At 49.4% G+C, this 26,311-nt stretch overlaps 1 protein-coding gene across 1 annotated transcript in view; it reads right to left on the reverse strand.

The window, feature by feature from the left end:
* The window catches only part of GABBR2 (gamma-aminobutyric acid type B receptor subunit 2), a 349,107-nt gene that overhangs the window by 230,389 nt on the left and 92,407 nt on the right, over positions 1-26,311 (reverse strand). Inside the window, exon 2 of the mRNA XM_086683581.1 lies at positions 7,874-8,011. Within this exon, the coding sequence (XP_086539707.1) occupies positions 7,874-8,011 (138 nt within the window). The remainder of the gene's footprint in view (positions 1-7,873; positions 8,012-26,311) is intronic.

Below are 26,311 nucleotides of genomic sequence, written 5' to 3' on the forward strand. Positions count from 1 at the left end.
CCCCATCACTGCAATGATGGCTACTGTTTGTAGTCTATAGAAGTGCTTTCACTTAAAAGGGACAGCTTTCCGTGATTGTCACAAATGGCATACAAGGCTAGTTTGCTATTCCCATTTTACGTAAAAGCAAGGCTGAGAGAGAGAAATGAGACCATATTTTAGTGTATTCTGCAGAGCACTGGAGGGTGAGCCATGGGACTCACAGCTTTGCTGTTACTGGGAGAACTTGGCCAGGTCCTCCCCACTTTGGGCCTCTGTTTCCCCATCTGCAGAATGGGGAGACTGGACCCGATGCTTGCCAGACCCTCCCCGCTCTGGCTTTCTATGAATCTACCTCAAATTCCACAACCCACAGCTAAGTTAAAAACGAACAAACCAACCCTTTGACTTCTCAGGCAACCCACCCCTTTAATAAGAATCGCTTGAGAAAATCAAGTCCGATGACAAAATTTCTGTTCCTGGGATGCAAATGGCATTGACTGACAGTTTAGAGCCATGCTGGAATTCAGTAAATAGCAAAGGGCTCTACTGGGGTGGGGGCTCGCTGATTTGGTTTTTTAAATGTCAAAACCAAGCATGATTTAGATTTTGCAGAAATCAAGTCCTAAGTATTCCGGGCCGTCGTTGCCAATCCTGCAACAATCGCAGACTCAACATCGCCCGTCTGCATGACCTGCCCCCTCCGCTCCCTGGCAGGACCTTCTCTGTGGATTCAGCCCCATCACACAAGCTGAGAACTTCGTGCCTGGGGAGGTCCTGAGGGGAGTCCCGCGGCGCAGGATGGCTGCGAGGGGAGGCTGGGAAGGTGCCAGGAGAAACGCATCTACAATTTAATATCTGCTGCGCTGCCTTTTAAAGGACAGGCTCTGCGGGATACGGTTCTTGACGAAACCGTGTTTGCGTTTTCCTGCGAGCAGCCCTTTATCCCTTCAGGAATCTGACTTTATTTTCATCAGCGAGACTATTTCTGTCTGCATGCTGAGGCAGAGCTATCACCTAGCTCCCAAGAAGGAAGGAGTTTTGTCCCGCTCTCTGAGGATGTCAGCCCCCTCTGGCTTCGTCTCTTGTACCTTTCCGGGGCCCTGCCTCCATCTCTGGTTGCAGCGACCCTGCCCCCATCCTCCGCTCCTCTCCAAATTCTTCCGCCTTATCCCCAGGCCCCATGCTTTCAGAAGGACTGCCTCGGTTGGGGGCAGGTCAGCAGAACTCCTCAAGAAAAGTGCAAGGCAGGGTCAAAAGCAAGCCCCCTTCAGAAGGCTGAGGACAGGATTCTGAGGGGGTGTGAAAACCATGTCAAAGGAATATACGAGTTAAAAAAAAAAAAAAAAAACAACCTGGGTCCAGGACAGGAGATGTGGGCTGAGGCCAAGCTGGAGGCCATTTTTTGGTCTCCCTTTGCTTTTCTTTACCAAGGGGTTGCAGGTTGAGAAGCACTCTGGGTCCCTTCGGGTCTGGCAGGCTCTGATGATCTGCCCCCTTCCTTAGGGACAAGATTGAGGCCTAGAAGGCAGCCATCCAGCCTTCTGTTGGCAAATACTCCCCCGGTCCCGCTCAGCACGTGAGCCAGGTCAGCACCAAGCCCAGGGTGCAAGGCTGAATGAGACTAGACCCTGACCTCAGGCAGCTCCAGGCCAGGCTGGACGCAGGCATAGGGCAGGAGACACCATGGCTGGGGTGTGTGGGTAAGACGGCACAGGACAAGGAATGGGGGACTTCATAGGGAAAGGGCAGCAAACTGCACCAGAAAGAATGAGCACAGTCCTGCCAGGTGGAGACGCCCCTGTCTGAGGCAGGTGGGGGGGGGGGGGGGGCGGTGGCGCATGAAGGAGCAGGAGATGGGCAGGGAGCAGGCCGGGGGTAATGGAGAACCCTCTGGCCGCAGAGGGACTGTAGACTCCGTCCTGGGGGCCCTGCTGTCTCCTCCGTGCCCTCTCCCCAACAGGGGCAGCATAAACTGAGCTCTGCACACTGGGAGTACTCCACAGAGTCCTTGGCGTCCCAGTCCTAGAGCCCCAGCGTCTGGGAGATGAGCCTGAGAGATGACCTGGCCTAGCAGGACCCCAGGAACTTACTGCATCTAAGTCGCCTGAGCTGCGGGTACCGAAATGGCAGCGAGGGTGAGGAGTGGGTCTCTAGCCCTTGAGGCATTTGACGAATCCCTTAACCTGCACCTGCTGAGTGCAGCCTGGGGAATTTGTATTAACACAAGCACATCCCCAGCCTCCATAAGTGACTCTTGTAATAGAGTTTGAGAGTCTTCAACCTGGTCTATTCTTCCTCTATATATTAGATCTCCCCAGAAGCAGGACTGGATGACACTGGTACATCCGGGGAACCTCGGGCGACAGGGAACCCCCTACTTCACAGCCAGGCAGCCTGCCCCGTGCTGGATGCCTCCAGCGCCAAGGGCTTGCTTGCAGACAGCGGAGGCTCTGCTCCCCGCTAACTTCAGCCATCTCTCCTGCGTCTCCCCACCTACGTCACAGCCAGCCAGCAACATCTCTCAAAGAGCCATGTGGCTCTGGAGGCGAAGACTCCTGCGTGTCCTCCAGTCCGAACATGCCGTCTCCAACGGCCAGTCCCCGACCCTTCCCAGATGTCTCCCAGGCTATGCCCTGCTAGGTCCCTGGTGGTGTGAGGCCCCAGCTCCGAGCTCCCCAAGGGCGGGGTCTGACCAGGCCAGAGAGGGACAAAGCCTGCATGTCACAGCCTGGACTCTAAGATCCTCGCATCTAGCTGGAGGAGCTGACGCTCCCGGTGGCTGAGTGACTCACATCATGACTTAAACAACATTAGTCTCTCGACGCAGCAACCATGAATCAAGAAGCCCGGCAAAAAAGCAGAAGTTAAATTTAACTGATTTTGGCACCAGGCTGAATTTTCACCCCTCTGTCGTGCGAATCCCTATTTTTGTAGCACCAGGAAACAGAAACAACTGATTACACATTCCAGGCTGTCTCTGTCCAGCGAGCATTGTTCCCCCAAAGGGCAGTCAGTGCTCCTTTTCAATTACACAAATTACATGCATTTTCCCATTTGTGAAAGTCTGTTTCGGAGCCCAGTTTTGAATAAGTTAAGGGATTCGCTGAACCCCTTGAGTGAATGTAGGCCCACTCCTCCAGCCCCTCCACCTCTCTGCAAGCAAGCTCAGCCTCTCAGAGGTGATGAGGGGGTTGGGAGGCTCCCAGAGTGTGGGTTCCCTGAAAATGGGGCGGAGGGGAGGTGGAAACCCCAACGCTACTCTTTATCAAGAGCCTCGTCTTTGTTGCTTCAGTCCCCTTGGCTGGCTCCACAGGCTGGGAGAAGTCTCCTCTCCTGGGCTCATCCTGTGATTCTGCCTCCGAGGTCCCCAGAGCTCTCCAAACTGCCAGGCACCGTCCAGTCCCCAGCCCCCAGGGTAGCCCCCGTCAGGGTGCAGCTGGAGCCCCTGACCTGGTGCAGTATCTGATGGCAGAAACCCAGGGCAATGGTGGACCGTTCGTGTCTGCAACGATGCACAGTGATCCTGTTTAGGAGGAGACTGAGGACCTGCATTCCCTCCCACATCCTCCACCTCCCCCACAGTCAAGCCCGCAGGGCGAGAAAACTGCTGCCGTGGGAGGCTTCAGACTCTGCAGCCTGTGCCCCGCATTTAGTTCAGGTCAGCACTCAGCGACGACCCAGCTGGTGCCCGGCCCTGCAGCAGGCCCTGGGAACCGGGAGATGAAGGAAATGGGGGCCCCTGTCCCCCCACAAGAAGCTCCTATTCTAGTAGGGAACACCTGGATATAGAATAAACCGTTTCCCACAAGATGTAATTCATTTAATGACAAAATACCGTGTGCAATAGAAGTGACGAAGGACCTTGTTTCCCAACATTCTTGTCACTATGACTCTGCGAGGAAGCCTCGTACATGTTTTCCTAATCCTGCACCACTCATGAAATGTTAATACCACAATATACTATACACCTATTTATGTCTATATATATATCTGTGCTTTATACATAAAATGAGTAAGATACTTTGTCCCCTCCGCATAAGAACCACTTTACACCAGCCTGGGGGAGACAGCCTTCATAGAGAAGCCTTTATTTAGGAAGGAGCAATTCATTTACTTTTGGGGCTAGGGATGGGAGGCACAGAAGGCAAGGAACCAAGGAGGGCGTCATAGAGGAAGAGGTACTTATCCAGGGTTTTGAAGGATGAGCAGGAGCTCTTCAAAACACAGAAGGGACTCAGCATTAAGCCTCCTTTTCTGGGCAACTTGAGCTCCCGCCTCCTTCAGAGAATTACTCCTTCCTGCAGCAGCCAGCTTCCAAGATGGACCCCTGTGACCTTTGCCTCCCGCTACAGCTTGCCTAGTCCTCTCCCTCACTAAATAAGAGCTAATTTGTCCAAGCAGTGGACTAGGCATAAATGACAGTGTGCACCTTCCGAAGCGAGGTCCTGAAAGACTTTGCCAACCTCTTCCTTGGTCTCTAGATGAGTCGCTTTGGGGGAAGCCAGCTGTCATGCCATGGGGGCACTCTAGATCTCTATGGAGAGACCTGCATGGAGAGACACCAACTTGCCAGCCATGTGAGGGAGCCAGTTTGGGAGCTGATCCTCCAGCCCCAGTCAAGCCTTCAGATAATGCTAGACCCCAGTCTCCAAATCTTCCAGGCAGACCCCAAACATCATGACGCAGACACAAGCCATTCTCTGGGTCTGAATTACTGACCCAACAGAAATAATGAAATAATAATTATTGTTGTTTTAAGCCACTGAATTTGGAGGTGATTCATTATGCAGCAATAACTAGTACAATCTCCATTTCATAACCCAGTCTCCTGTCCTGTCAACTTCTCTAAGCTGGAGGCCTGTCTTGCTCATGTGGGGGCCAGGGAGCTCTGGCTGGCAAGCTAGAAGTTCCCAATGTCCTGCTTGCTTCTACAGCTCCTCAGAGAATTCTGAGGGCAAATGGATCCAAGTGAGGTGGTGAAAAGGCCTGGAAGCTCCCTGGATTCCTCTCTGGATGGGGTTTCTCCAGAGAGCTTGGCCTGCCATGTTTGAACAAAGTGTCTGTCTGCAGGTTCTTCCATCCCTCCATCTCTGCCTTCCTCCCTCCATGCTTCTGTTCATTCAACAGACATATAATAAGGTCTGTGAAGTGTTAAGCACCAGGAAAAACAGGAGTAACTCAGGCCCAGGTTCTCTCCTTAAGGAGCTCAAAGCCCAGCTAAACATGCCCCCACTTCTGCCAAGCCCTCAGAGAGGGACAGGCAGAGGCGCAGGAGGGGTGGGCCATGTATGTGCTCAGCTAGAAGTAAACACAGGGAAGTGAGAAAAAGAATTTCTAGAGGGGAGACTTCAGAAAGTGCAGTAAGGAAAGGCTTCTTGGAAGAGGCAGCATTCAAGCCGGATGTCTAAGAATGGGCCGTTTCAGGGGGTGGGAACAGTGTTGCAAGAAAGACCCAGGATGCTGAGAAGCTGGGGTAGTCAACTCGGGGAGCAGCAGGAGGCAGGGCAGGGGTAAGGATAAAACAAAAAACACTTAGTGCTAAGGATGTGCCAGCCACAGTTCTGATCATAATGTGATCATTTACCCCACACAGCAGTCCTATGAGACCGGCCTTCTCCCTCCCCTGCTTTTCTATGCGAGGAGCTGAGGCTCAGAGAGGCAGTGCCTGGCCCTGCCGAGTAGGGAGTACAGCGTGCTCCTCAGTCTGCAGGAAAGGAAGCTGAAGCAAGAGAAGGTGACCCGCCCAAGGTCTCACTGTTTGCAGGCACCACAGGGCCTGAAGCCAGGTGAGTGGTGCTGGGTCCCAGGCACGTGGTTGGGTTTGCACCATAGCATGCCAAGCTGCTTCTCTGACCTCATCTCCTGCTGCATCCACCCACATTCAGCATGGCCTGCTCAGGCCACAGCGAATGACTCAGTGCTCCCCAGGCCCACACACTCCCCCACCTCTTGCTTCTGAGCGCCCCGTTTCCTCTGCCGGCAATGCTCTCCTTCACGGCTCCAGCTGTCCAGCGTCCTCTCTTCCTTCACAGTCAGCTCCACATCCCTCTTCTGGGAAGCCTTTCTTGCCCCTGGGCTGAATGGGTAGCCTTCCCTGGGACCTCGCTCCTTCCTCATCATACCTCAGCCTCAGACAGCTCCTGCCTCCCTCTGGGACGTGAGGTCAGTGCTCTACCCCCAGCATCCCATGCAAGCAGGGCCAGACTCACTGAGCTCCTCAGTCAGCAGGAGTGCGGTGAAACCAGATCCTGCTGTGGTCAGGCTCCACTGGCTTCCTCATTCCCATCCTGGCTCCCCACTCACCATGCTCCTGCCCCACTGCCCCTTCTCTGTTCCCTGAACATGACAAGTTCTTTCTCAGCACAGGCCACCTGCATTTCCTATTCTATCCACCCAACCAGCTCCTTCTCACCCTTCAGGTCTCAGCCCAAAGGTCACCTCCGTCAAGAGACCCTCCCTAACTGCCTTGGGGCCGTCACCACTAATCCCATCACCCTGCTTATTTCTATCCTGGCTATTTCCTACTGCAGTCTTTGCTTAAGGGCCAGACTGCCTGAGTGTAAATCCTGACTCTGTTACCTATGAGCTGACAGTCCCTGAGCAAGTTACTAGACCTCTGTGTGCCCAGGTTTTCTTCTTTATAAAATGAGGATAATAGTGACTACGGCACAGAGAACTTTTAAGGATTGAATTAACGCAAACAAGTGCTCAGAAGAGTGTCTGGTATGTTGTAAGCCTGGTATACATATTACACAAGTGTTAGCTCTTAGTATTATTACTTGTTTACCTGCTTACTGCCTACCTGCCTCCCTCCTAGAATGTAAGCTCTGAAAGGGAAGGTGCCCTACCTGTCCTGTTAGCACTATATCCCCCAGTGTCTACCAAAATTCCAGGCACATAGTAAGTTGCCTGTTATATTTGTTGGATGGATGGTAGGGTGGATGATGGAAGAATGGATGGATGGATGGATGGATGGAAGGAAGGGTGAATGGATGGATGGAAAGAAGGAAGGAAGGAAGGAAGGAAGGAAGGAAGGAAGGAAGGAAGGAAGATGGATGGATGGATAATGGATGGATGGAAAGAAGGATGGATGGATGGATGATGGATGGAAGGGTGGATGGAAGGAAGGATGATGGATGGACGGATGGATGGATGGATGATGGATGGACAGGTGAATGGATGGATGGATGAAACAAAGAAGTAAACCACATGCGTGGGCCACCACTCATTCTCATTGGTCACATCTTTCCATGCTCTTCTCTTTCCTAGTCCAAAGAACAGCTGGCACTGGTGAGTTTGTCTATATCAGACCTTACACTCACTGGCTGGATGGTGTATAACATTTGCCAGTGTAAAGAGTGAATACTGGTCAGGAGCCCCAGGAAAGGCTTGTGTGAGGGAAAGGGCAGTCTTGGTGGACAAGAGAATTTCAGTGGGGGAGGGAGGCTTGGCAGCAAGGAGATAAAAGTCCATCTGATCAGGGAACAGTGAGAGCAGGGCTCAGAGGTCTGAAGGTGCAAGATGTCTCTGGGGAAAGGTGGGTTGTCGGGAGGGGCTGAGGCATGGGGTGAGCGGCAGGGACAAGAGATGACGCTAGGCGGGCAATTGGCTGGATGTTGATGGCACTGACAATCAGGCTAGGGAGTCACTGAAAGATTCCAAACACGCAGCGGAGTTGGGGCCACCCCACAGAGACCCACTGTGTCGGCCGTGCCAGAAAGGCCAGAGGGTTGGGCCAGGAGTGGGGGTAGCAGGAAGCTGTGCAATCGTCCAGGAAAGAGTAGGGGAGGCATGAACGGAGCAACTTAGAAACCACGTTGCACAAGGAACCATTCCTGCAAAAGACTGATGCCGAAGACAGTCCCCTAACCAAAAGTGACCCAAACCTTACCTGCACCAGATTCCAGCCTTGGAGAGATTCTGCAATGATGGATGTAACGGACGGACAGACTCCTCCAAACACCATCAAGTGATTCGGCCCGTATTTTATTGCATCGTAGAAGGCTTTCAACCCTTTCGCATTATCACACTGGGGAGCAACAGACAGAAAGAGAAGCCTGAATTAGAAACAGCTTTCCCCAGGGACAGGGGCCCGACAGCAGATTCACACAAACAAATTTCCTCACGGGAAACCTTCTAGGTTTCAGCTCCCCCATCGGGCGGCCTCTCCTTCAGCCAGCCCCGAACCCATGCTGTAAGCTCGGTGGGTGTGATGATGGCCCCCTCACATCCAGGCTCTCCTCCCCCCCAAGCACCCCCCCCCCCCCGATCCAACTCCAGGACCTCTGGCTCCTCCATTATCTCCATGCAGAACGCAGGGAGGAAAGAGCCCCCAGATGCCTCACTCTGGAGTCTCCCTCTTCCTGGGTCATTTATATTTTAAAAGAAGACAAATCCACACCCATTATCAAAAAAGCACAAAACAGTAAGTGTCGGTGAGGATGTGGAGAAGTTGCAATCATGGCTCATTGCTTGTGGGAACGCACAATGGTGTATCTGCGAGAGAAAACAGTACTGCAGTTCCCCCAAAAGTGAAGCAGGATTACTATATGATCCAGCATTCCACTTCTGGGGAGACAGCCAAATGAACTGACAGCCAGGACTCGAAGAGATATTTGCCCATCCATGTTCACAGCAGTATTATTCACAATAGCCAAAAAAGGTGAAAACAACCTACCTATCCATCAAGAGACGAAGGGATAAACAAAATGCGATCTATACACACACAACAGAATGTTTTTCAGCCTTAAGAAGAAAGGAAATTCTGACACATGCCACAGCACGGATGAACCTTGATGACATCATGCTAAATGAAAAAACTCCAGATGCAAAAAGACAGATATCATGGGACTGCACTTAGATGAGGTCTCTAGAGGAGTCAAATTCGTGGAGACAGAAAGCAGAATGGTGGCTGCCAGGGGCTCGGGGAGAAGGGAAGGGGGGGGCGCTCATGTTTAAGGGGGACAGAGTCTCAGTTTGGGATGATGGAAACATTCGGGAGACGGACGGTGGTGACGGTTTCACGACAATTGAAAGTACTTAATGCCACTGAACTGTACTCTTAAAAATGGTTAAAATGGTAAATTTTATGCTATGCATATTTTATCACAATAAAAAAAGAAGGAAGAAGGGGAGGAGGAAGAAGGGGAGAAAGAAAGGGAAGAGGAGGAGGAGGAGGATCTGAAGAGGAGAATTCGCTCGGCAAACCCTTGCCAAGCACTGCTATGTCCAGTCCAGGGCTGGATGCTTAGGTCACACAAAAGCTGGACACAGCTCCTGCCAAGGAGCTCACACACCAGAGACGAAAACTGGCCACTAAAACAGATCCCAGGGATCCAGCGTGGAAACGAACAAGGACAAATGTCCTCAAATGTCGGGAGTAGGTGAGGACTCACTTCCACCTCTACCTCTGTCATTTGTCTCTTCCCTGCACAGAGGCACTGGCACCTAGCCGGGCTCTTTGCTTCCCCTGGGGCCCGGCTAAGCCTGCTCACCACCCAGCCGTCTGAGGCTTCTTTGTTAAACATAAACCAGTCCTTCTGACTGTCCTGCTTTCCGTGCACTTAAAACCCAACCTCGTAGCAGAATATAATTCTCAAAAGGTTAAAAACATCATTCTTATGAAAATTGATGGTGGGTATATGTCAACCTTTTATTTAACTCATTAATAAGGGGATCTGCAGTGTGGCAAAGTGGACTCAAGAGAAAATTTGAGAGACAGGGATTTTTATGGCGAATGGAAAAATAAGAAATAAGGTAAGATTGCCAAATTAGATAGAAAACCAGTTAATGTCCTACAGGACAATAAAACGATAACCGTTGTGGACAGAAAAGAAAATCACCGAAGACTAGCACATCTTGTCGGTTTCAGAGAATTGTAAGCGTCTGGGTCTTAAGTTCCACCAGTCAGATGGCTCTTAGACAGGGCTGCTAGAAAACGCTCTAAGTGTTAGGCTAACTGGTTATATAACAGCTACTTTGTCTTATTTACAAGTTTGGGGCCAGGGTGTGAACCCCTCCTATCATAATGGACACAAGAAGCCACTAGGTTCAGCCTTGCCTCCCACTCTGACCCGATTTTCCTCCATCTCTCTCCCTTGCTCATCAAGTACAGCTCGTCAGCCTCCTTTCTGTTCCTTGAAACGGAGAGCAATTTCCTTCCTGCCTCAGGGCCTTTGCACTTGCTGTTTTCTCTGCCGGGAACAATATTCACTTGTTTCTCGGCATGGTTCACTCCTTCTCATCATCTAGGACTTGGCATAGCTGTTACCTCCTCATCGCTGTCCCCCATCCAAAATGTCCCCCACCTCCAGTCACTCCCTAACATGCCACCCTATTTATTGCCCTAAGGCAGTTCCTAACATTATCTGAAATCATCCTGTTTTTTGATGCCTGTATATTGACTGACCTCCCAACTAGAAGGTAAGCCTCCGAAAGCAAGGATTTTTGTCACTGTTTTCACAGCTCTCTCCCCAGAGCTCAGTAAGGGACAGCAAGAATCTGTTGCATGCCTGAAGGAGCCCTCTGACATCCTCCCTGTAGCTGCTCTCTCTCCTCTCCTTCTATGCCCATGTCTCACCTCTTACTTTTGTCTTCCTCTCCATTCTGGGTCCTCCTCTTCCTTTCTGCTCCCTCTCCCTTCCCCTTAAGTGATCATAATGTGGGACCAGAGTGGCTCAGTACTTACTCCTCCCTTTTCATTTGAGAGATTCTGACCCACAGCGGGTGCTGACAGGGCTGGAAACCCGAGTGTGAGCGGTGGCTGGCCTCAGAGAGCCCACTGTCCAGCAGAGGCGGTGAGACAGCAGGGGGAGGCCATGTCACATGGGGCACAGTGGCTGTGCAGGGGAGGGGTAGGGCCCAGCAGGCCCTAAGCACCCGGGGGAGGGCAGGGTGTGGGGATGGGTGGTGGGGGGAAGGCAAAAGGCCCTGGGCAAGGCTGAGAATTGCAGCTTGCAGAGATCTGGGGAATAATTCCATTTTTTAATTTAAATTTAATTTAAAAATGGACCGCATTAAATTTTTTTTTTTTTTTGCTAAGAAAGAAAGAGAGAAGGAGAAAATGAAAGATGGGAAGGAAGGAGAGAGGGAAAGAAGAAAGATTAAGTTCTTATTGCTTCTTGGGGCCCTCTATTAATTGTCCTTGTTCCTTGATTGAAAGCAACACTTCCCACCCTGCACGGAACACAGCCGATATAACAGAGCAGTTCATGTTTTAATTGTTTCTACCATGATTTACTGAATCATTTCCCATTTTAATACATTCTTGTAATGATTTTAGCTTGTTTCCTAATCTGTAGCTAGTGACAATGATAATACAGTGCCACAAGATTTATAATCAAAGTTGCATTAAAACAATATGAGCAACAATGAACTTATTAATACTTGTTCGCTCTGCAAACATTTCCCTGGTACCTTGTCTGTGCAAGACTCTGTAATAACGATGATGTCCTGACTTCTCACAAATACACACCCTGAATGTCGACTCAAGAGCAGGAGAATATTTGACAACCAGTATTTTAACTGGAAGAATCTTCTAATGTTTACAAATGTTTATCCTACTCCATTTTCACCAGGCTGGGTGTGAAAGGTGGAATTTTGGCCCCCGCGATCCGTGCCCCTTGATCTTACGCTCACGAATATGTTATGTTACATGAAAAAGGACTTTGCAGATATAACTAAGGTTTCTTATCTGCTGACTTTGAAGCATTATCCAGGTGGTCAATGTAATCACACGAGTCCCAAAAAGCAGAGGTCTCATTTGTTGGTAGAAGGAGTGAAATCAGAGACTCCAAGCATGGGATAAATTCAGTGCACCTGTTGGCTTGAAGGTGAACGGGGCCACATGTTAAGAAAATGGGGGCCTCAGTCCTGCAATCCAAAGGAACTGGATCTTCCCCAGTGGAGCCTCCAGTTAAGAACCCTGCCCAGGAGACACCTTGATTTTGACCTTGTGAAGCCTTGAGCAGAGGACCCAACCGAATCATGCAGTACCTGGACTTCTGGCCCGTGGACTGTGTGAGCCAATGCATGGCTGTGGAGTAAACCACTAAATCTGTGGTCATCTGTTATAGCAGCAATGGAAAACTAACACGGTGAAGTAGAATGAGAAAAGCAAGAATAATATAGTGAGGTTTTCTTTAAAGCTAAATGTATTTCATTTCAAAAGCTATCCTTAATTTGTAGATAAGATGCTTCAGAGTCTGTACAGTGTTGAAATGTTTTTCTGTTATAAAATTATAGATAGTAGAATGGTTTTTTTAAAATGAATTTCTGTTTTCTTTAATGTCTATTTATTTTTGAGAGAGAGAGGGAGAGGACATGAGTGGAGGAGGGTCAGAGAAAAAGAGAGAGAGAGAGGGACAGAGGATCTGAAGCAGGCTCTGTGCTGACAGCACAGAGTCCGATGAGGGGTTCAAACTCACATAGGACGAGATCATGACCTGAGCCGAAGTCGGGTGTTTAACCAAATGAGCCACCCAGGTGTCCCGAATGGTTTTGTTTTTAATATCCTAATGTGACAAAATAAAGTGTTTATTATTTTTTTTATTGTTTATTTATTTTTGAGAGAGAGACAGAGTGCAAGCAAGGAAGGGGCAGAGAAGGGGGGGTGACACAGAATCCGAAGCAGGCTCCAGGCTCTTAGCTGTCAGCAAAGAGCCTGACACGGGGCTTGAACTCACGAACCGTGAGATCATGACCTAAGCCAAAGTCAGACGCTTAACTGACTGAGCCACCCAGGTGCCCCAAAGTGTTTTTTTTTTTTTTTTAATGGAAGTTTCTCTTCCACGTCCCCCTCCCCACTCTGCTTCTTCAGCTTTTACTGGTGTGTGAAATCCAAACACATGGGCATCGCTAATCTAGCTAGCCCTGTACCTTCATTTTCAGATGCAGACCCCAAGGACTAGAGGAGGGAAGGGGTTTTTCACTGCCCTGTCAGGATTAGGGGAAGGATTTCAGGATTCCTGGTTTAGAGCTTCCTCAACAATCTGGAGAACTCAGCTCAACAGGCAGCGGTGATGTTAAAGCTAGCAGTATTCTAGAAAGGACCATTTCCCTCAGAATAACGCTCCAAACCCAGGTCTCCTCCTGATTAGTGCTCTGGACCTGAGGCAGAATAAACCACCTACGGGGCACGAAGCACACTTCCCCAGCTCCCCTAAAGAGAGTACTTTTAAAGTGACTACCAAATAAAAATCACATGGCATACCTGTCCCATTTTAGATGTTACTCTCCCTCATCCTCATTTCTTTTCTTTTTTTTATTTTATTTTTGAGACAGAGAGAGAGAGAGAGAGACAGAGCACGAGCAGGGGAGGGGCAGAGAGAGGGAGAGGGAGACGCAGAATCTGAAGCAGGCTCCAGGCTCTGAGCTGTCAGCACAGCCCCACGCTGGGCTTGAACCCACGAACCATGAGATTATGACCTGAGCTGAAGTTGGACACTTAACAGACTGAGCCACTCAGATGCCCCTCTGTCATCCTCATTCTGATACCGTAACTTCTTGCCTGATACGAATAGTGTCCTAACTAGAGGGACTTTCCAGCTGACCAAAGCTGAGTCTCTGTGGATGAACCAGACTGGAGGTTGTCGACCTGGAGGCCCTCAGGCGCCTGCCTAGGACCCGGCAGAGAAGTTTTGGAGCCAGCGAGGGGGTTCCTGGGCTCCCAGCAGCTCTTCTTCTATCTGTTCTATATTCAGCATCAAGGTCCCACGTAATAATCTGAAAAAGGGGATTCCATTGCTAGTAGCATAAAATGCCTGAAAACCATGAAGCGGACGACTCCGGAGGTCCTCGCCCACATGTGATTTTTGGCTTCGGCCTGGAGAAGGGCAGGTGAATGTCCTGAGAGGACTGTGAGGCGATACTGGCTGAGCCAGTCACTCGAACACACTCCCTGGAAGTTAATCCATTGCACGCCAGTTTGCCTGAGAATCAATTCACCAAATCACTGGGGGAATTTCTCTAAGTTTGAGTTTCCTGAAGGACTCCTTGCAGACACTTCACATGGCCATTTCACAAGGATTTGTCGTTCCAGCTCAGGTGAAAGTCAATTTCACCTACATTTCACATTTCAGTCCTTCCTCAAGGCTGCCCTTGGAGATGCTCCCCTAATGCCTGTTTATTATCGTCCTCTTCTTGCAGACTTCGGACCCGCCCCTGCATGAGCCAGGGAAATGCCAAAGCTTTTCTATGCCCCCCATTTAAGGTGTCTGTCAGACGGCTTTTAGTGAGCCAGTCACTGGGCAAAACTATCATTCTGAGAAATTGTTTATGGCAAGTTGTCTTTGAGCGATTTGGCTTTTGATGAATTGCTCTCAGAGCCCCTATAAGGGGGTTCTCGTGCTCTGAAAGAAAGCTATGGGCTTTATCCTGTTCTCCAACTTCCCCACCTCCCCGATTAGAACCTTCCCACCCACCCGCCTCTAGAGGGCATTCTGACGGTTGGCATGGCCAACCTTGACCCGCACACAGGGGAGACAATTCCTTCACGGCTCACATTCTCTCGCAACGGTTCAAAGCTTATGGATGGGCCGGTCTCTGGTCTGCCGTTTTGCCACTTGGACATGGGCTCTGGTACACAGTAGGCCCTCTGTAACTGTTGCTTCCCCCCACCCCCCACTCCCCTTTCCTCTCCAGTATGTTTCCTCTTGGCCCTCCGCGGACTCCAACTCTACAGCAGCTCATGCTCATTGACCCCAAACTCCTTTCCCTGGTTTCATTTCCAATGGCTCCTCCTTCCTGGGAAGGACAGACTTGTCACAGAGAAATCATAATTGGCACATACAGGCTCTTAAAATTCAGCACCTATAAATGGGAATGGACCCAAAAGCCACGAAAATCCATTTTTTTAATGAAAAAGTAGAACTCTGGACTACATTCCATTTTCATTTAAATCTCATTTTTAAAGAATTAAAATACTTTTTTGACTTAAAAATTTCAAAGCAAATGTTGCCAAGCGCTAAAATGTAAAAATGCCAGGGAAATGTCACAGTTAATAACAACCAATTTGAAACTGAGAATTTACTCTGTACAGAATTTCAGAATTGAAGAAGAATTTAAAAACTGATGTGTCCAACCTGCCCCAGCTACAAAGTCCCCCTCTGTGTCTCCCACTCCAGGAGTGGTCAGCATCTGTTTAAACCCCTCCAGTGGCAGGGGTCTCACTACCTCACCAGGGAGTTACTTTGTCATTGGCCAGCTCTGCTTCTTAGAAAGTTCTTATGTCGTTTTTGAAATCACCCTCCTTTCGCATTTCCTTTCCAAGTTCTCATTCTAGAACAAAGGTCAGCGAACCTTTCCTGTAAAGGGCCAGGCAGTAAACATCTTGGGCTTTGTGGACCATATTTGCGACTCGTCAACCCTCTGTAGCACAAAAGCAGCCACAGACAATACATAAACAAATGAGTGTGGCTGCAATCCAATAAAACTGTATTTACCAAAACAGGCAGCAGGCAGATTTGGGCCACGGGCCATAGTTTGCACACCCCTGCTCTGGAACTTGTTAGAATACGTACAGTCTTCCATTCCCATGAGAGCCCTTCAGATACCTAAACTCAGCCAGCCTGACTTGACTCCATGACATGCTTTCAAGCCAAATGACCCTTCACTCTTCTAATCATCCTTTTATGATATGATTCCACACCCTTTCCATCTGTGGTCATCCTCTGGAAAGGCTTCAGAGGACAGATACTTCTAGGATGCACCCCCCCGCCCCCGCAAACACCTCCATCTGCCCTGTACAGAAAAGTCACATAGCTGACACCCACCAGGCACTCACTATGTATTAGGCCTCGTACTAAGAACGTGGTGTAAATTATCCTGTTTGTTACAATATTATTATAAGGCAGAAACAATTATTATTTCCACCCTTACAGAGAAGGAAACTGAGGTTCAGAGTAGCTAAGTAACTTGCCCGAGGTCACATAGAAGGTGAGCACTGTTTTTATTTTAAATAAGAACATGTGACTGCGAGATATTTCACTTGCAAAAAAGAATATACCTTATACATATAACTTAAGTAAAGTATGAAAAACAGAAAATGAACATGCCATATACCCAACACCCAGCTTATGTGGAAGCCTGTGTGTGGCCATCCCACGTATCCCCCCCCCCCCCCCGCCTTCACCCAGGGAGCACCCCTACTCTGGATTTATCCTTCTTTGCTTTTCTTAATTGTTATTTATTTATGTATGTATGTATTTATTTATTTATTTATTTATTTATTTGAGAGAGAGAGAGAGAGACAGTGTGCAAGTGGGGGAGGGGGACTGAGGGACAGAGAATCCCAAGCAGGCTCCACGCTCAGCACAGAGCCCAATCCAGGGCTTGATCCCACAACCCTGGGATCACAACCTGAGCTGAAATCAATCACGAGTCAGACGGTTAACCGACTGAGGCACCCAGGCGCCCCTCTTTATAATTAAATTACATGTCTACATTTTCTAAATGCTATATCACGTAAGTTTACTTGTTTTTGAATATATATATATATATATATATATATATATATACACACACACACACTCATACACATATGTAGAATCGTGCTGTACATTTTGCCTGAACCTTGAACTGAAAACCTCTTTATGGCTTCATGTTAACGTTTGTGAGATGTGTGTTGTTGAACAGAGCTGCAGCTCATTCATTTTCAGGGCTGTGTAGCACTCCACGGTAGGACTATGCCATGGCTTATTTGTTCGTTGCCCTGTTGACGGACACGTGGGTTGTCTCCAGGATTCTGTGTGGCTGCTGTTGTAAGTAAGACGGCTGCACATTTCTCTACGCGGCACACACGCAGGGCTCCTGCAGGGTCTGAACCTGGAAATGGCGTCGTGAAAGCACAGCATCTCCCACATCTTTTCAAAGTGGTTTTATCCATTTACACTCCCACTGTCGGTCTCACTACTCCACACCCCTACCAACTGTAATTTTTGCCTACCCTGTGAGTATCTGATGTCAATTCAATTTGTATGATCCTGCTTTTTAAAGAGGATAAGCCATCTTTTCATACGTTCATAGGTGTTTCTGTTTCTTCTTTTGGACCAGTGACTGCCTATTTTTCTATTGGGTTGTCTTTTCTTTACTGATTTGTTCAGAGCATGCCTAGACGCAATACCAAACTGAATGAAATGATCACCTCCCTCATTCTGAGCATGGACTTCTATTAATGCAACCTTAAAATGCATTCCTTGTATGTGGCACCTATTTCACACAGAGTTTACTGTCAGTAAAAACTACTAAACCAGCAGACATAATCTTGGTAACAAAACACCTTTGAAACTTTCTTGGGGGGGTGGGGGGAGAAGAAAAAGACTACTAGATGATAAATGCAGCCAACCAAATACGACTCAAAAAACACAAATCTCAGGAACAGAGGCTTGTGACTAAAAAGGAGCAATCGTGTGCGTTGGACCCATTTCACATGAAACAACCCACAATGTGAAGACACTAATGTAACATAAAACTCAGAAAGAGGAGGAAGGAAAAAAGAGTCACAAATTTCCTCTTCTTCCACAGGAAAACTTTAATCTATACTATCTAAAATTGAAAACAGGAGGGGCGCCTGGGTGACTCAGTCGGTTGAGCGTCCGACTTCAGCGCAGGTCATGATCTCACAGCTTGTGAGTTCGAGCCCCACATCGGGCTCTGTGCTGACTGCTCAGAGCCTGGAGCCTGTTTCAGATTCTGTGTCTCCCTCTCTCTCTGCCCCTAACCCACTCGCATCCTGTCTCTGTCTCTCTCAAAAATAAATAAACATTAAAAAAATTTTTTAAATAAATAAATAAAATTAAAAACAGGAGGGGCACCTGGATGGCTCAGTTGGGTAAGCATCTGACTCTTGATCTCGGCTCAAGGGATGATCTCACAGTTCATGGGTTTGAGCCCCATGTCGGGCTCTATGCTGATAATGCAGAGCCTGCTTGGGATTCTCTCTCTTTGCCCTTGCCCTGCTTGTGCTCTCTCTCTCTCAAAATAAATAAATAGACAAAATTAATAAAGGAAAGAAAAGAAAATAGAAAACTGGAGTTTAAAAGCCAGGACTCTCCTCATTGTTTTTCACTGTTTTTATTACCCTTGATATTTTAGAAACAAGGATTTTCTATAATGAAGGAAAAATTGTCTAATGTGGAGTAATTGTTTATACTTTACATTTCCTTTTTTTCTGTAACATTCAAATAAATAAAACTTAACATCAGTTTTAAATAGCATGTAATAATGATCTCATTTTATAAAATGATTTCTGTCCATCTCCCCTCCATATAACATATGCATGGAGAGGTGTCTGGAAGGAGACTCATCTAATGTTAAAAATGGTGAAATTTTGAATGATTTTTTGTAACTCTCCTTTGTACTTATTTGTTAACTTGAAAAAATTTTTAATGCATATATTATTTTTATAAAGACGGAAGGTCGTTTTTAAATAGGTAGGCTTCTCACACCCAGCATGCTTTCTCAACCATTGTAAATCTCTCCTTCTGTTCTTCTGTGGTCGACTTACTGAGCTGAGAAACAGGACTTTACATTTCTTATTGCTAAATCATGTTTAAAATTAGCCCAGCACCATGGCCAACTGAATTAAACACACACTGTATTGTTTTTCCAACGAAATGAACTCATTTAGACATTTTCTGAGCATGTATTAAGTGCTAGGAAAAGCAACTAAGTTCCTGTGACATATAAAATTCCTTGAACAGAGTAGATACTCAAGAAATGTTTACTGGGGCACCTGGGTGGCTCAGTCGGTTGGGCGTCTGACTTTGGCTCAGGTCATGTTCTCACAGTCCATGGTTTGAGCCCCGCATCAGGCTCTGTGCTGACAGCTCAGAGCCTGGAGCTTGCTTCTCATTCTGTGTCTCCCTCTTTCTGGCCCTCCCCCGCTCATGCTCTGTCTCACTCTCTCTCTCAAAAATAAATAAACATTTTAAAAAAATGTGTACTGAAATTTTAAATTTGGAAGCAATGAGAGTAATAATAATAACACAGCAATTTTTTTTTTTTTTTTTACTGTTTGTACCAGGTACGATTCTAATTTCTTTAAATGTATTAACTCACTTAATCTGCACAACAACCCTATGAAGTATGTCCTTTTATTGTTCATATTTTAACAAATGAGGAAACAAACTGAGGGTCAGAGAGGTGAGAAATTTGCACAAAGTTTGCACGGCCAGTAAGAGGCAGAGTTGGGATACGGGCTCTGAATCCCTGCTCCAAGGGATCTGTGTTCTGTTTTTCTCCCTGGGCACACAGCCACGTGACATTCTGCAGCCTCCTTCGCAACCAGGTGTGACTACTGAGCTTTGGCCAATGCATGTGCTTGGCCTATGAAACCATTCCGTGGGCACTCTGTGCTCTCTGTTCTACCCACAGTGTGAGTGGGGAGACTCCAAGGACCTATAAGTGGTAGGGCTCCCCCAACCCTGAGTCCCTGGGGCCCACCCCGAGGCCAAGTAGGACTGCTACTTCAAGAGAAACCGTCAGCAGGAGGGCAGTCTCAAGAGCTGACAGCCTCTGGGAACCATGCCTTCGGGATATTTCTCACTCCTGCCAGGCAACCCAACCCTTGACTGAGCATGGAGGGGGGGCAGGGGCTCACCGTTTCTGGCCAGCACAAGACTCAACAGCAGGCAAGCTTTGAGCCTCTGGTCTGGGTGGGACTTTCTCAGAGAGGCAAATGTTGCCTGTGCCTCTTCCCACCCACCCTGCTTCCTTCCCCCCAAAAACCCCAGCCTGACAGGGAGTCAGACCTGCCCACAGTCAGAAGATCCGTCCTGCCTTTCTCTGCTCCCTCCCCGCTGCACCTTTCCCAGTGCACCTCCAACTCCATCTGGGCACCTGCTTCCCAGAGTGCCCAACCAACACACCCCCCGACCCACACTTGACTATGACATGAGCAAGAAATCGCCTTAATATATGAAAGTACCGGAACACAGGGTGTTTGTTACTGCAATTAGACAGCATCGACCAATAGCCATTTGTTCTAACCACCTGCTGCAAAAATGTTGAAATGTAAGAAATCAAAACACCTGGAAAACTATTAGAAAAAGGTGAAACTTTAAAGAGAGAAAAAGACGACAGGAAAAGGCAGAAAGAAAGCGTGCTGTGCATTTAAATATTTCCCCTATCATGCAGGCCACTGATGTCAAACCAGAATTGGAAAGGGGCGCCTGGGTGGCGCAGTCGGTTGAGCGTCCGACTTCAGCCAGGTCACGATCTCGCGGTCCGGGAGTTCGAGCCCCGCGTCGGGCTCTGGGCTGATGGCTCAGAGCCTGGAGCCTGTTTCCGATTCTGTGTCTCCTTCTCTCTCTCTGCCCCTCCCCCGTTCATGCTCTGTCTCTCTCTGTCCCAAAAATAAATAAATGTTGAAAAAAAAGAAAAAACAAAACCAGAATTGGAAGGACGTAAGCAGAAACAGCTCAGATTTGCTGCACTGGGCTGTCCTGGTCCCCTCTGTCCCCCGTGCCCAGCAAAGGGCCTGGATCCAAACAGGTGTTTAAAACGTATCGGCTGGACAACATTATGCTGTGCGGTGGGTGCAATCCCTGTGGATGGCTACAACCTGAAATAAAAAGTAGTCATATCCGTATCTCCGTCCCAAAGAGCTTATTAAGTCCAGCCATCTTGAGTTTTTCACACCCTTTCCTCAGGGTGATGGACAGACCATCTGCTTCTAAAAGCCTCCAGAGAGCCAGACTGTCCATCCTGGATACTGAGAAACACTGGCATTTCTGTATTCTCTCTGAAGTTGTCACTCTGGATTCTTGGCCAGCTGCAGACTGTGTTATTTGAGGATGATGGGGCCACAGCACACGTCTCTCCCCTGCGTGGGTAAAGCCATCTACGCAAATTACCACATGTTTTTCAGACGGGTGGCTACAGACTGCGTTTCGTGGTTAGCTGGCGATAGGGGCCCCCGCATATGCAGGTGTGACATTTTTAAAAGTCAGGGTCACAAACGCAAAACACAGGCAGGCTGCCTGTCAGGAGGCAGTGGTGATGGCGATGTTCCTTTCCACAGGTGTGCACAAATATCCCAAGTTCTCAGCACTTCCCCTGGGGATGGGGGCCCAGATCACCTGCTGAAGAGGGACTGCACACCAGCTGTGTGCCACCGAGCCACTGCTGCCCCTCTCCACCCCACAAGTGCCTCCACAATACGCTTCTCTGAGGGGCGCCCTGGCTCCACATTTGCCGAGGGAGGTGGAAGGTGTGAGGGGGTGAAGACACGGCCCCCGCCCTCAGGGACTTACAGTTTAGAGACCGCTGGAGACACAGAAACAATTTGGGAAAACGTGGTGCGGGCCACAGCAGAGTTGGATCAGTTACAGGGCACGGGTTTCCTCCGATCATACTCATGGGGGGTGATGAAGAGCCAGGTCCTGGGGTAGGTGCTGGGGACGGCCTCAGCCATCAGGGAGCGTGAGAGAAGGCTGAAACAAAAAGCTGTAACACAAGGCCAGATAAAAGTGGGAACCACAGGAGACACACAAGTCACCCAAAAAAGGAAGGAATATTGAAGTCACACTGACATATTCTGCCCAGACTTCTTGGAAGAGGTGCAGTCAAGCTGAGCCTTGAAAGTGTGGAAGAGACAGAGGTGACAGGGAGGCACAGCAGGCTGAGATCCGGCAGGAGCAAAGGCCTGGCAACAGGAAAGTGCCAGGCATACGGGAGAAATGGAGTCTTTGCTTCTGGGGCAGGAGCACAGGGTGCAGAGGGGATGTGGCAGATGGGTGGGCCAGTGCCCTAGGGACGCTCAGATAGCTGGGCAGCAGGCAGGGAGGGATTTCTTCCCTTTGGGCAGCAGGAAGCACTTTCTTTAATCAGGGGAGTGCCGAGATGGAAGCTGGTTTCACACAAATGCCTCTGGAGGCTGGTGTAGAGGAAGGAGGCCCGGGGAGGGAGGTGGCAGGGGGAAGAGGAGGTCAGCTAGGAGGCAGGGACCACAGTCCAGATGTGAGGCCTGATGAGCAACCTGGTCCAGCACCCCTGGGAAAAACGTGCCCAGAGCAGAGCTCACTTGTCAGGCCCCTTAACTAAGGGGCTCTGAGACTTGGGTTTGACCAGCACATGACAGCGACAGGACCCAGTCAAATGGATCCATCTCAACAGCCCCCTTAACAGGACCCAGGGATGGGGAAGACCAATGAGGAAAGGAATGAAAGAAAGAAGAAACCCAGTTCTGTCAAGTACAGGATCCAGTCCTGTACAAGGTGAGGCCAGGCCTCCCACTGTCTGGCCCTGTGACCTCCTCCTCACCGGGCTTCACTTGTAAGATGAGAAGGGTGAGTTAGCAGATTTATCCGTCAGGAGAGGTTAGGCTGTGCGGTGGCAACACACATGCCCAATTCCCAATGGAACACCCCCAAATCTCAATGGGACACTCCAGAAATATTGATTTCTCTCTCAGCGAGGGGAGCTCGATGTGTCATAGTAACTCAGGGGTCCAAACTCATGGAACAACCGCCATCTTAAATGCTGCCATTTGCCAAAGGAGAAGGAAAAAGACAATTCTGGAGACGCTCAACCAGCAATTAAATGGAACTCACTGATCAGACTTGACCCAGGAAAGTCCCAGGGACCCAAAGTGCAACCTGGCCAGCAGGAGAGGGGACCTAGGTGTCAGGGAACCTACAAATGACTGCCACGCTTCATCTCTGATTCCTTCTTGCCCTAACAGTATGTGTTTTGGTTGGTGCTCAAGGCCAGATTTTGGTTCAATTTATACATATCACACTAACGTTTCTTTGGCATTGACCTATGTGCCAGGCACTATGCTAAATTCTTCATATGTACCATCTCATTTACTATTCATAATAGACCTCATTGAATATTTGCAATGACCCTGTAAAATGGATACCGACACTACCCCTCATTGAACAGAGGAGAAAATACAAATTCAGGGAGCTTAACTGAAAAGCTTGAGGTCACATGACTAGTTAAGTCCTGACCCCAGGACTCAAACCCAGGCCATACAGCCTCTGTCTTTTACTCTCCGAGCCGTCCAGAAATGGGGTAAATTGCCTGGTAGCACAGCGGGCTGCCTGTCACTAGGGGTGTTCAGGCAGAAGCCTGCAGGAGGTGGCTGTAGAAAGAATTACTTCACTGAGTAAAGGAGTAAATTAGTAAAAGACTCTAATACCGAAATTCCCTGGGCACAGACAAGGAGACGGGAAAAGTGGAGTAAGTCTTGGGAATAGCGAATGGTTCTCCGGGTTGGCGCGTCCACGGGCGAACGAAAAAAATGAGAGGTGGACCGGAAAGGGCACTTGAGCACCCACACACAGGGTTGCAACCTATTCTGGGGGACCCATGGAGCTTTTGTTTTGTTTTGTTTTGTTTTGTTTTTAACCATCTTAATTGTTTTTAATTGTACAATTCAGTGGCATTAAGTGCACCCACAATGTGGTGTGACCATCATCAGTATCTATTTCCAGAATGTTTTCATCATGTCAAACACAAAAGCTCCGTACCTATTAAACCCGGGGGCGTTGTTAAAAGGGCTTAACCTGATAATGACGTCACCAGAGCCGAGCCGGGAGGACAACCCTTCCTGTCACCTGAGGGGCGATGCGAAGGCAGAGAGGCTGGGCAAAGGGCTGGGTAAAATGAGGCCAGAGTGGGGGTCTAGGTGGGAGACAAAGACCTGGCAGTAAGACAGGAGGAGGGAAGGGTCAGATGCAGAAAGCAGAGGAAGGGAAGCCTCAGAGGGAGAGGGGAGTCCTAGCTTTCCTCCAAGGTCCTACGCATCCTGGGCCACTGGGAAGTGAGGCGGAGAAGCCAGGAGGGGATGCGGGGCCCTGGGGACACTGCCTGGGGACACTGCTGAGTCCAGTGCTGGACAGATGCAGATTAGGGGCTGGCCGATTGCCCACCCCACCGACTCTCCCTGGGACCTGACAGTCATTTCCTGGGACACAGTCCAGAGCTGTCCCCCCAGCACCCCCAGGGGTCTGCGGGCTGACACAGCTTCCTGCCTGTGCTCAAACCTTCACTAGACGCCTGCTCGGAGGTGAGTGGTGACTGCAGACCTGATGGGCTTGTCACCCCCTCAGCCCACAGCCACACTCATCACTCAGGAGGTTCGTTCTCCGTCAGCAGCCGCTCACTCAGAGTTAATTATGTGCCTCTCCTGTCCTCCAGCTGGGGACAGGGCGGTCACTCCCCCGCCTGATGGATGGAGGCTGGGCCTCTGTCACACACCACAGTGACCAGGGGACTCTACTCAGGGACTTTCTAGTTCCCCAGTCCCGTCATACACCTTTCCACCTCTGTTGCAGGCACCTGTCTTCTGGGCTCCTTTCAGGAGGTGGTTTTTCCCAGCACCTTGATACTCTGGACCAGCTTCCCCAGCTCCCCTCCGGGTGGCCACCTGACCCCACAGGTGCGGTGCTGACCTCATATGGAAGTTGACTTCGGGGGTCCTACTTGTACAGGCAGCCTTGGGCCCAGCTGTGTCCCCATCTCAACCCTTGTTCCTGTACCCTAGCTTCTCCAAGTCTGAAGTCCTAACACACTTTCCTAGGTCTGCATCCCCAGGACCCGATCCTTGCCTGCCCCGCCCCCCCCATCTTCCCCATGGCTGAGGTCCTGCTCAGTGGTCTCCAAGTCCCCGTGGCACTGTCCACCCAGACTGCAGTGCCTGGGGCCATGCCTGGACCCTGAAGGATGTGAAGCTTCTCCCTGCCTAGAAAGCACGTAAAGGGGTTTCAGCACGAAGCCTAACTGGAAAGACAGATCAGAAAACAGATACCACGAACAACTTCTCCGGGAGAAGAAATTCTTTTGAAGAGTAGGACCCAGGAAGAAGTGCTGATGGAGGTTGGGGGAGGCTCCAAAAAGGGGGATTCATTTGAGGACTGGGGCTCCAGGAAAGGCTCCCGTAGATCTTGGGGCAGCAGTTAGGGATCAGGTGCATTTAGGAGTATGATCCACTCTGAAGAAGCCCCTTTGCAAGACCTTTGACCAAGTGGCTGACAAAGCTCCAAGAGTAGCAGCCTCTGGAAGGCCAGGGGTGGGTCCAGGTCCTCAGAGGGCAGCCCACTGCAACCTGGGTGGGAGCTCACACCCCTGCACCTCCCTCCTTTGTGAAACAGACAAGCAGTGCTGAGAAGGCCTAACCCTAGCGCACTTATAAGGACTAGATGGGACGGAGCCCTTAGCTAGTTATCAATATTGTGTATATTCAGTTTGTGGCATCAGGTATTTACTAAGCATCTCCTGCAAGCCAAGCTCTATGCCAGGCAATGGGAAAACAGAGGGAAACAAGTCAGAGCCCATTTTTAAAAGCCACAGGCTAGTGGGATGAGAGAGAAGCCAGGGAGCAAACACGGCAGGGGATGGGAAAGCATGCTGTGAAAAGAGCTGCAGTGTGGGGCCCAGAAAAGGCCACTGAACCAGCACCAGCAGTCAGGGTAGGTTTCCTGCAGGACGAGGCACTTACGCTGAATCTTGAAACATGAGGAGAAAATAGCCAGATGGAGAGGGTGGAGGAGGGTGGCCCGCATCAAGAACAGCGTTCATTCACTCATTCGCTCTACATGAATTTCACGAGCACCTAATATGTGTCAGGCACTGTGACAGGTGGTGGGGACACAGCAGGGACTGAAATCCCCACCCTCTGGGAGCTTCCATTCCAGCCATTCCAGTCGGGGAAGGAGAGGATAAATAAGTAGGATAAGTAAAATGTTAGTAAACATTCAATAATGCAGCGATAGGTAAAAATGTGTTATACGGTGATGAGTGCTAAATGGAAAAATTAAGTGGGGGGACAGGTTGTGCAGGGTGGTGGTGGGGGGGAGTGAACTGTTAGATTCCCTATCAGCAATGACTGATACCCGGAAGAGAGTGCGGGGAGTGCAGAGAAGGTGAGAGGCTGTGCAGGATGGAGGTGTCACAGGAAGCAAGGGAGGCCAGCATGGCGGGAGGGCAGTGGACGGCAGACCCTGGAGAGCATCATGGGGAGTTAGTAACAGTAATCTTAATTATCATTAAACCAGCCCCACTGCTATGGTTCCTAATGTACTACTGAAGGTCAAAGCAACTAAGAACCAGAATAACTTGGTAATAGTTCCCCTCCAACTCCAGAAGCATCCAAGCCTGGCCACTGAAAACAGCCACTCAGAATCCCAGAATCTGAGGGATCGAGAATCCTCTAGATGGTTTCACCCCAGGTTAGTGTGACCTGCTAGAGGCAGAAAAGCACAGGAGGTGATGGAAACATAGGCGGGAAAACCGCTGAGCTGGAGGAAGGATCTTTGAGCCCTGGACCCAGGACCCGGGGTACAAAAGGAGATGAACCAGAAGCTGTCACCCAGTTTCCATCTTC

The sequence above is a fragment of the Puma concolor genome, chromosome D4 (genome assembly GCF_028749965.1).
Source record: "Puma concolor isolate L17-30 chromosome D4, mPumCon1.1.hap2, whole genome shotgun sequence".
Taxonomy (NCBI): Eukaryota; Metazoa; Chordata; class Mammalia; order Carnivora; family Felidae; genus Puma; species Puma concolor.